Below are 10,963 nucleotides of genomic sequence, written 5' to 3'. Positions count from 1 at the left end.
CATCATCATAGGTGAAAATAAAGAGGGAGAAAAAAAAGAACAGAAGAAAGGGCTGTCTTACATCATGGCACATGCTTTTAAAAAACAGACGAATTCTTACAATGTTTCCTGATTTACATTAACTCATGCAATAACTGCCAAGCAGAATCCTGCTGCTGCCAATGGAATCAAGGAGGCTGGAGAATCAAGCTCTTAATTATATTAACAAATAGGTTGTTAATTTATATGATACAAACTTACAATGAAATGGTATAAAATATCTTAATTCATCCAAAATTACAATTCTAGAAATGTTCTATTCAGACTGAAATCACTGCTTCAGTAAAAACTACATTCCAAGCAATAAAATATCCTGCTGTGTGTTTCAATATTCATTGAATTATTGCAATCATCTTTATTAATAAGGAGTTGGCTGCTTTTAAGCCATCCCTACAAGGAGGTCCTGGTATTTTCCCAGTCCAGGCTGGAAATCAATTTGCCCTTTCTGTTAAGATGCCACTGAGGCAAAGACACAACTATTTTTCAAAGGTGTCCCTGTGAATGAATTGATAAAATAGCCTGTCCAGGCCACACAGACCATTGAAAGGCTCTTTTGTCAATAAATTATATTTGGAATCTTCTGGATCTGATCTGCATAGCCAGGGAGATCAAGCCCTAGACACAGTGTGGATTGAGTAGTGGGTTTCCCCTCCCAGAAACCTGTGGAGCCCACTGGACTGAAATCCAGCACTGGAGACAGGGCTCATCACCTTGTTTTCCTTAGAGCACCCTTGCATACCTTCAGAAAGCAGCAAAAAGGGAGTAAACTTCTTCACTAAATACATTTTGAGATACATGTTTGGGCAGGGTGAGGAGGACCAGGGCAGAGAGTAGAGTTCAAGGCATCAAGACCTTTAAAACCAGCCAAAAAGAAATGATTGAGACTAAACCAGGAAAAATTTCCTGGTTTAAATTTCTTAAAGCTCCCTCTAAGTGATAATACTGCATAAAAGACTTTAAAGGTGCTTCCTTAATTAATACAATATTAAATTATGCCTTAATAATAGAATTGCAGAATTTCAACTGTTCATAATAAACACATTAGCTTATTTATTCAGCATGAATAATGACAGACTCAGTGTTAAAGATAATGCAATTATCCTACACAATGATGAAATAAGACCATGGCTCTTGGAACTTGTGTTGTCAGGAGAAGGCTAACAAGAACTTTAAAAGACTGAGTTGTACAATCACAACAGTGAAAAGATAAAAGTTAATTGGATGACTACCTGCATTTCCATTTGCTAGAATCAATACAGACAACGTTGGTAGGTACTTATTTGCTTTCATGACAAGCAGTCTGTTCCTTAGCACACTCATCTGTGATTAGGCTGGGACTCCAGTATTACTTGTAGAGAAGCAAGACCAGCTTCTGCTCTGTCCCAAAATACAGGAGTCAATAAAGAAAATAACACAAGTCATAATTCCTGAGTGCTTCCCCTTAGACACTCTTAATTTCATTCACAAACTCCACTGGCCAGAATTGTTATTGTTAAAAATGAACTGTCCATGCAAAAATGGGGTTTAAGGATCAGCAAAGCATCTCTCTACTGAAGTCCTTTATAAATATACAGTACTTCAGCCCAGTACAATCATTAACTGGCCACAGGGCTTTCAAGAAACAGCTCGCTCCAGCAGGAAAGGCCAGAGGTTCTTTCCCAGTGCTACTGGCCACGAACTGCAAACATCAGTGCAGACAGAGAGCAACATACCCCATCCACTCTAACAGCAGGAATTCAGCCTTAGTTTGGTAAGGAACTGAGTAAGGCTGCATCACAAAAATCACGTGAATGCAACAGCCTTGGTGGAAATCTTAATCCTTATTTCAGGTACAAGGGGGTTTTAGGTGTGTTTTGGTTTACAGCTAAAGCACACAAATCTTTTTGCCACATCAACTTCAGCTACAACCACCGATGCCCCCCTTCCCAGGCAAGATATGTTTGCTCCATGAGAGCACAGAGCAGAGCGAACTGCCTAAAATCGCGTACTACCCGACTGTGATTTGTCACCAGACACGTCACAATTTTTCACATTCTCCTCTGCCACTGGGTCCTCCATAGGGATTTCAACGTCACTTTTCCTTGAACCATTGTCTTTGTGCTGTGCAGAAACGGAGCTTTCACTTTTCTCCACGTAGCCATTCGTTTCAGCCCGGGGGGGCTGCCTCTGGCTGCAGCACAGATGCGAGTCGCAGGCTTTTGAGATGCAGGGTGAGCTGCACAGTAGATATGAGGTCTTGTGGTCAGTGTACTCAGGCTGGATGGTCACAGAATGGACTCCTGCCTTGTGGAAAATCTTCCGTATTTGGTAAGCAGCACTTTGGTAATCAGAAGGGGTCTGGCACTTGACATGAAGAGTGGCGATGTTCCTCCCACTTGCCAGCTCCCAGACGTGCACCTCATGGAGGCTGCTCACCCCTGGTACACGAGCTAGTCTGTCAGCTGGAAAGCATAAGGGAAAGCTATTAGGGGCTTTGATGCACTGGCTAATTATCAGCTGCCTCACTAGGCATCCTATCCAAAAGCAGCAGTGTCAAAACCATCATTTTAGAGGAGATACACTTGGTACGATGCATCTACTCCCAGCTGCCTTCAGTTCGGCCTCCCGGTGACGAACATGGCACCTTTCCTTCTGGATTCACCCATCCCTCCGGCTCCCAAATGGCAATTTACCAGCTATTCACACAGGAAATACTACATCACGTCCTCTATCAAGACCCCACATTTTCTGGTTTCTTTAAGCCCTGAGCATGGGGGAATTCCAGAATTACCCACAATTAACCAGTATGAACAGCACCTAAGAACTACAAAGTTAACTAACCTTAATGGAAATTTCTAATAAGTTTTGGAAGCTTTTTGGAAGCATCCACTGCAGGATTGGAAAAGACTGTAACTCAAAGTTGTTTCTTTCACAAACAACTCACACAAAGCATTAACAGCTCAAGACCTGGTATGTTTGATGTATTGTTGGAGTACCACATTCTCAAAATGCATGCCTTAACTAATCCAGAGAGATTTGAATCATGTTGCTAGGACACAGGCATGTGACTATTTCTCACAGTTCTTGAGAATTTAGAGCTATTATGAATAAATAATCCAAACATGTCATTCCACCAATACCATATGCATTGAAATCCACCATTAAAATTAACAGCATTTCAGCAACAAATTCGACTTACTCAGTAGTTGCATATCAACACCTTTGGGGACCATCTGCAACAAAATAGTTGAGGTCTCCTTTATAAGTGGGAATGCAGAAGACAAGATGATGAGCACCATAACTATTGTCAGGCTTGGATCAATGTAGCACTGCCAATTGCACGGAGCATCCCCCAGAGGCCGTACATAGAAGATAGTAGCAGTAACTACCACGACCACAGATCCAAGTGCATCTCCCATAACATGCAAAAGAACACCTGAAACAAAAGGCATAATTTTCATTAGTGGGGAGGGTTTGGGGTTTTTTGCTTTGTTTTTGTGGGTTTTTTCCTGGGGTAGGTGTAATGCTGCATTTTTCAAGTATGTTTCACTTGACATGAAGAATGCAATATTCCAGCCATTAATATCATAACCAAAGTTTTCAGTAACAGCTTTTGGAAAAAACAGCAAGAAAATACTGACTCTGAAGCACTGCTGTTTGAGTGGGATGCATTATTAAGCATGTAGGATATGCTAGCGACTGCTGTCCAGCTGGAATGCCATGGTAACACAAAATGTGCCGGCTTAAAATGCATGAAGATTATTAACAGATCCTGGCACGTTAAATCTAAATTGAAAATTCATGACTAAATCTATCCATTCTCTTCGGGGAGTGGAGAGCAGCAGACCACCCCCAGTAACAGTTACCTTCCCCCACCAGTTTCTGCGACACTGCTGAAATCTGAAAAATTGCCTAAGTGAAATCTAAGCTGGTCCAAATACCCTCAGACTCCAATTTTTAGATCAAACTAGATTACCAGTCATATTAAACCTTCTTCCTTTGATACTACTAGCCTTCAGACCTGTCAAAATCAGAATCTGGTTCTACAGTCAGTCACATTGTTTAGTGCCTGGACTACTCTGAGAGGAATGCTGGGCACTTCTTTTTACATCTTATAAAGATGGTTTTGTACACAAGTTAAAGACACAAAACAGGCTCTTACAGTAAAATATTTAGCTGCTCTTTAAACTACAATGACCAAAGCAGTCTTTCTGCTACAGAGTTACAAAAATCCTATAATCTATTTCTTCTTACTACTCTACATAAACTTCCCTCTTCCCATCAGTGCTCAAACATACTCCAGTTTTGTTAGATTTTACTGTTCAGACTCAGATTTTTATTCCAACCCACACCTGAATTCAGAACATCTCTCTCTGTATGAAGTGAATTTCTTCATCAATATTTTTGTTTAGGGCCTGTGAGAGAAGAAAATGAACCATGTATTTTTAACAACCCTATCACATAGACTTTCAAGTGAGAAACTGTAAAAGGCTCCCCCTTTAAAAAAACTCACTAACAACACAGCAAAGAGTTTTGATGGTGCTGGATACTGGATTAGCCCTAGAACTCTGCCCATGCTGGTGTTTCTTACCAGCCCTGTACACGCACCTTGATCTGTGCAAGAAATGAAGGCCACAGCCTCTGGAGTTTCTCCAAATCACTTGGGTCAGATAAGAAAGTACAAGCTCCTGGTGAGTCCAGCTCTTTCTGCTGGAGTCAGGCATGTTCTGCCCCATTTGGCAGACTACCAGGGGGTTTTACTCCTCCTAACAGTGTCGCAGTGTTTCCTTTTCATTTACAAATAGTCCTGATTCAGCATGGGCTATCAGCTGTTGCACTAACAAGAGGAACGGGCAGGATGCAGTTGCATTGCCCAGGCAACAAACAAGAGAGCACAGCCTATAAAGAACAGGGAAATGTTTCAGAAATCCTTCTTTAGAGTTAAGGAAAAAAATGAATTTTAAAAAAATGAATTTTTTTAAGAAAAAAAAAATGAAAAAAATATGTCAGAATTTTGATGAATTAGCAATTGAGAATACAGAATTTGGAAAAATGTTCTACATTCTTAACGTCATTAACACAGATACCCTGGTAATGCATCACAGAAATAGGGCTCAGACCAAAATTTGTCCATGTCCCTATCAAACCCCAAAAGCTATGATTATAAGCTGGAATAAAGAATTAATTTTTACTAAATTAAGTCTTTATGGTAAGACCATAGGCAGCAGTTTCCAACAGCTTGCATTCCAAAGTCTAACTGAAATACTTTGTGTATGCTCAAGCAGCAAAAGGAATAATTTCACACTGCAATAATTAATCCTGCCAGGCAGAATCTAGGGATTCCTGTTCCTACAAGTTATAAAATCAAGGAAACCATTCCTCTGCCAATCCACTTCGTTCAATCGTGTTTTTCAGGGAGGCTCCCATTCCACAACAAAATTTTTTGCCAAGTGACTATAAAGTATACAGCTTGTAACTTAAAAGGAAAAGTATGGAGTGAAACAGAATTTCAAATACACATATCAATATTCCTTACCTCTGTAATCATAAAGACAATGAAAGTAGATTTTGCAAAGGTGACATACTAAAGTAACCCTAAAAATTTCTTTTAAAAATCAAAGACAATCAATATCTTAAAATAACTGTCACAAAATTCTTTATCCTTCAGCCATTTTTTGAAAGCTTCATTATATCTAAGCATTGTGGTTCAGGCAAGCAAGGTCTTCTCTAAAGCAATTGGTTCCTTACTCTCCTCCATCCCTGAGTGTGACAGTTTGCTCATCCTTCTCCAAAAGTCTTATCACTATAATGCCAATACCCAGTGACACCAACTTAAAGGCATTCAAGCAAGTGTCCTTAGCACATGCTTTGATTTTCAAAGCATCTTCCCTTACAGGTCTGTTTGTGTAGTTCTGTAAACACTTTTCAAAGACAGACACACACACAAATACAAAAACCAGCAAACCCACGTGCCTGACTGCCACATTGACCTCTCAAGCTGAATTCATGCAATGCAAACTCACACAACCTTGGGGGAATATCAGCTGCTGATCAGTGACCATAAGAAACCCAAAACTTCTGTTCTAACTGAAGTTTCTGACAGTCCTTTCCTTGGGACAAACTCAGTATTTCATATCCTCGAAGATATTTGCTTTTGGCTCTGCTCAGAGTAGGCACATAAACGTGTATGCAGAGAAACACCTACACAGAGAGGGAGAGACGTGGGTAATTTATTCCTAGGAGTAGCTTTATGCTTCACTCCATGAAAATCCACAGATTCCCAAAGACCTGCCAAATTACAGTGAGGGAAGGGCTGATCCTGTCACACACTCTCACAAGAACAGGTTCACACCTGTAAAAACACCATGCTGAAGCACCAGTTTCAGAACGCTTTTCCTTATGCTGACAACAAAACATTATCAACCCTGGGATTTAGAAGTATTTAAGTTTTCTGCCCAAAAGCATTTTAAGGTTGAAAACTGCTCAACTACTACTACATCAGTGACACAAAGATTCACCTCATAGCTCTCTGTGTAACCTTCCTGTAAATACTCTAAGTGACTTCAGCTTAGTGCAGCAGGGTTTGTGTCCTTTCCAAATGTCCAGCTGCACTCTTCTAAGAATAAAAATCAAAATGTCAGTATGCTCAAAGCCAGATCAGCATGACACTATTTTGCTACTACTCATGCTATTCCATATAATCAAAATCTTTCTGCTAGAGAATAACTGGATCCAATTACATAGATGAGTCCTGGAATTCTCTCTCTCTTAGTGATATTTGTGGGTGCATATATAAACCTGAGATGGAAACCATAAAGTGTTTCAAGTTAATTTAACATGAGCAGCATAGTCCTATGCCATACCTCTGATGTTCAAGGCTTCAGATTTTTTCTCTTTTTTCTCCTCAAACCCCTCTTCAGGGCTCTTTTGGTCATTTGGTGAATCACCTGCATTCAAAGAAGAAACGCTGTGTTGTGTATAAGTTCTACAAACAGAAAAAAACATCAACCTTCTCAAAACCAATTGCTTTAAAGATGACAAGAAGAAAACCAAAAACACTCCAAAACCTTTCCCACGCAGCTCCCTGGGCAACACCTCCTTCGACCATCCCGAGGGCACGCCCAGAAGCCCAGGGTAAAGTACAAGGTGTAAGAGGCCCCGGGAGCCTGAGTGAGCTTAGTGAGACCCCCTGGGGCCCCCGAGTGGCCTTGGGGCTTTGAAAGGGCCCAGAGGACTGGGCCAACAGCCCGGCGGGTCCCGAGGGAAAACGAGACGGGGGGGGGGGAGAGGATGGGGAAGGGTGAGGGAGGCTGAGAGGGATGCTGGAGGGAGGGGCGGGCAGAGATGGATGCGGGACACCAGGGGAGGCGAAGCGCAGCCGAAAGGCACCTGCTCCATCCTCCTCGCCGTTCGGGATGCCGCCGGGGGACACGTCCTGCAGCGCGGCCGCCGCGGGCGGAGCGGGGCACGGGCGTCGCCCACGGCAGCAGGCGCCCCAGTCCTGGAAGACGAGGAGCCCCACGACGTTGACGGCGAGGCCGAGGGTGCCGACGATGAGCACCAGCTGGGCGTCGTCTATGGGCTCAGGGCGGGCGAGGCGCAGGACGGAGTCCACGAGGATGGTGAAGCAGAGCGCGGTGAGGAACACGGCGTTGCTGAGCGCTCCCACCGCCTCGGCGCGGCTGTAGCCGTAGGTGGCGCGGGGACCGCGGCGGCTGCGGCGGGCGATGCGCCCGGTGGAGAGCCCCACGCAGAGGGAGATGAGGTCCGAGAGCATGTTGAAGGAGTCGGACACCAGCGCGATGGAGTTGCCCAGGTATCCGGACACCAGCTCGGCCACGAAGAAGCCGACGGTGAGCACCAGCATGAAGATGAGGCGGCACGTCTTGCCCGAGTACCGCCCCATGGCGGCGGCGCGGCCCGGCCGGTAACGCTCCACCCCAGCGCCGCCTTAATAAGAGCGGCCGGGCCGGGCCAGGCCGCACCGCCCGCCCGGGCACCGCCCCGCCCCGCCCCGAGCCGAGCCGAGCAGCGGGCCGCACGAAATCCACCAGAGCTGCCATAAAGGGAAGCTGATGGGCCGCGGGGAGGCGCGGAGCCGGCGGGGCAAGGGCCGCACGAAATCCACGAAAGCTGCCATAAAGAGAAGCTGATGGGCCGCGGGGAGGCGCGGAGCCGGCGGGGCAAGGGCCCTCTCGGCAGCCAGAGCTGCCCAGGGCTGTGCTGCCGGCGCTCCTGCCACGCCGAGACGGTCACGTTCCAGCGAAGGATCCAATAATTACGGACCTTTGGTGGTTTATTGGCGACGAAAGTGCCAAACCAAAGGACAGAGTGCCATCTACTGAGCCAGCTCATTTCCAGCCACCTGTCTTTAAAAAGGTGTAAAAAGCTAAGGGAATCCCGGGCTGTATCCAAAGCAGCGTGGCCAGAAGTTTGAAGGAGATTCTCTCCTACTCTGCTCTGGTGACACTCCACCTGCACTGCTGCATCCAGATTTGGCAGCCCCAACATAGGAAGAACACGGAGCTGTTGGACTGAGTCCAGAGGAGACCACAAATTTGATAAGGACTGGGGCACCTCACCTGCGGAGACAGGCTGAGGGTGTTGGGGCTGTTCATCATGGAGAAGACTGTGGAGAGACTTTGTAGCAACCTTCCAGCATCTGAAGGGGGGCTACAGAGGAGCCAGAGAGGAGCTCTTCATCAGGAATGATGGTTACAGAACAACGAGCAATGGTTACAAACTGAAAGAGGCAAATTTAGGGTGGTATGATACTGGCAGAGTTTGCCCTAGGAGGCTGTGGATGCCCCATCCCTGTCAGTGTTCAAGGCCAGGTTGGATGGAGCTCTAGCCAACCTGGTCTAGTGAGAGGTGTCCCTGCCATGGCAGGGAGTTGGAACTTGATCCTTAAGGTCCTTTCCAACCCTTAAGATTTTATTGTTCTATGAAAATAGTACCTTAGTGTTCACAACTCTATCATTACCCTATAGAAAGGTAATTGCATGCACTTTTTAACCTACAGGATAGTCTACATGAACCATGAAAAGGTAGTAAACCTCTCTCTTATTTGTAGATTTTTGTTGCTGTTGTTTGTAAGACAGTTCTTGCAAAAATGACAGCCCCAGTTGCAAATGGAAAAAAGACAGCTGAACCACCAATACATCATTTCAAATCAAGCAGCTGCTGTGAGATCAAGTCATCCTCTGCTATGGGGTTCTCAGTATCAGAACAGGGCCCAAAAATAATAAATAAAATATGTAAGACCTAGAGAAAATTAGGCTCTTAAAACATTATCCTGTGACAGTTGGGAGCATTTCAGATATGCCAGAGGCAAAGCAGTGCTGAGGTACCACTTCAGCAGCTACAATTCACACCGAAGTGCCACATCACACAATTCACCACACTTGACAAGGCACCCATTGCTGTCAGATTTTAAGTCAGCCAGGCCAGGGAACGCTATCTTGTCCCACCTACCTAAGGCAGTGTTCTCTACAACCAGAAATTCCTTAAGGACCTCGGGAATTTCCTCTTTGTTCTAACTCTGAAGCAGTTGCATTGTTACTGCTGTTGACTGAGTTGATCCCTTGCCTGAATACATCTTTTACACGAGGCCACTCCATTTCTCCTAATTCTGTGCACAGAACCCAAGATGTGTATTAACCTCTGGAGTGGACTTGAGCAGCCTTTCAGGGGGTGGTTTCCCCTGCAAAGAATTACCACACAACTCCCAATGAAGCAGAGATTCACACACTTGATATCCTGCAATATGCAAATTAACAAATGCATGAAAATAAATGTATTGAAATGAACCTTACCATAAAAGTAAACAGAGTTGTCAGAGAGGATAGAATAATTTACATCAACACACATTTCAGCTCTAGAACTGCAACTACTAACATAGGATAAGAAATGCTTAATGGGTCAAATCAAAAGCAAATAGGTAGAACAATAAGAAGAAAAATAGGAGTTATAGGAAGTTAAATACTCAGATATAAATTTTAAAATGAAAGACTATATCTTCTTTACTATAATTAATGATAGCAAACTCTGGCACTTGACTTACAACCAAAAAAAAAAAAAAAAGACAGCTCTCTGAAGCCCAGCTAATTGCACCTTCATAGAACTGAAAGGAATTCCTAGTGACTTTTATTTTAGGAAGACATAATACAATAGCTGAAACATCATTAATCCTCCTGTGAAAAATATGTATCAATCCTCTTTGGAAAGAAAAAAAGGAAGTTTCATAGCCCTGAACTCACTTCAAAACATAAAAATATCACAGTTATTTTGAAGACATAGTGTTAAAAATATTGTTTTCAGCAAATAAGGCTGTCACCAAGTCCTCTGGCATGGAGCACAATTACAGCTGACTTGCTGAAGGTGTCAGAAACTGTATGTATTCAGAGCCTCAGCTCTAACACTGGATCTGCTGATCCACTGATTATTCCTTCTCTCAAGCTCACACATCTCCATCTGCTTGTCACAAAACAGCCACACACCAACACAGGAACAGAGCAGTGTCTGCTGGCTCAGACCACAGATCTGTGTCTGGACTGTTTCCAGTTCCCATCTACACCTTTGGGAAATGAGGGAACCAAACCTGCACAGTCTTCAAAACACAGGGCAGATACAGAGAAACAGGAGATACACTGATAGAGAGGAACAGCAAAAGTCCTGACTGTCTCTTTTGCTCCTTTCCCTGTATGGTCTCACATTTGATTCACTTTTCTGTTCTGAACATTTAGCACACATTTTTATGGAACTGATTTGTTCCATCTATGGAATTACTCTGTTTCTCATCTTCAATCATAGTTTAAGCCCAGCTGGCAACTCAGTATCACACAGCAACTCACTCACTCTCCCCCACCCAAGGTGGGATGGGAAGGAGAATCAGAAAAACAGGTAAAGAAACCTTGTGGGTTGAAATAAGAGCAGTTTAATAATT

General features: G+C 44.0%; 1 protein-coding gene across 1 annotated transcript; it reads right to left on the bottom strand.

Annotated features, from left to right (window-relative positions):
• Positions 1–281: 281 nt before the first annotated feature.
• Positions 282–7,933, bottom strand: SLC30A10 (solute carrier family 30 member 10). The gene is made up of 4 exons (XM_058021312.1): positions 7,408–7,933; positions 6,882–6,965; positions 3,218–3,454; positions 282–2,480 (listed from the first exon to the last, which is right to left on the bottom strand). Exons 1-4 carry the CDS (start codon positions 7,922–7,924, stop codon positions 2,014–2,016), a joined length of 1,305 nt encoding a protein of 434 aa, XP_057877295.1. The 5' UTR covers positions 7,925–7,933; the 3' UTR covers positions 282–2,013.
• Between the last annotated feature and the right edge of the window lie 3,030 nt (positions 7,934–10,963).

The sequence above is a fragment of the Melospiza georgiana genome, chromosome 3 (assembly GCF_028018845.1).
Source record: "Melospiza georgiana isolate bMelGeo1 chromosome 3, bMelGeo1.pri, whole genome shotgun sequence".
Classification (NCBI taxonomy): Eukaryota; Metazoa; Chordata; class Aves; order Passeriformes; family Passerellidae; genus Melospiza; species Melospiza georgiana.
The sequence above is the reverse complement of the archived record's forward strand: the minus strand, read 5'-3'. Positions and strand labels throughout refer to the sequence as shown.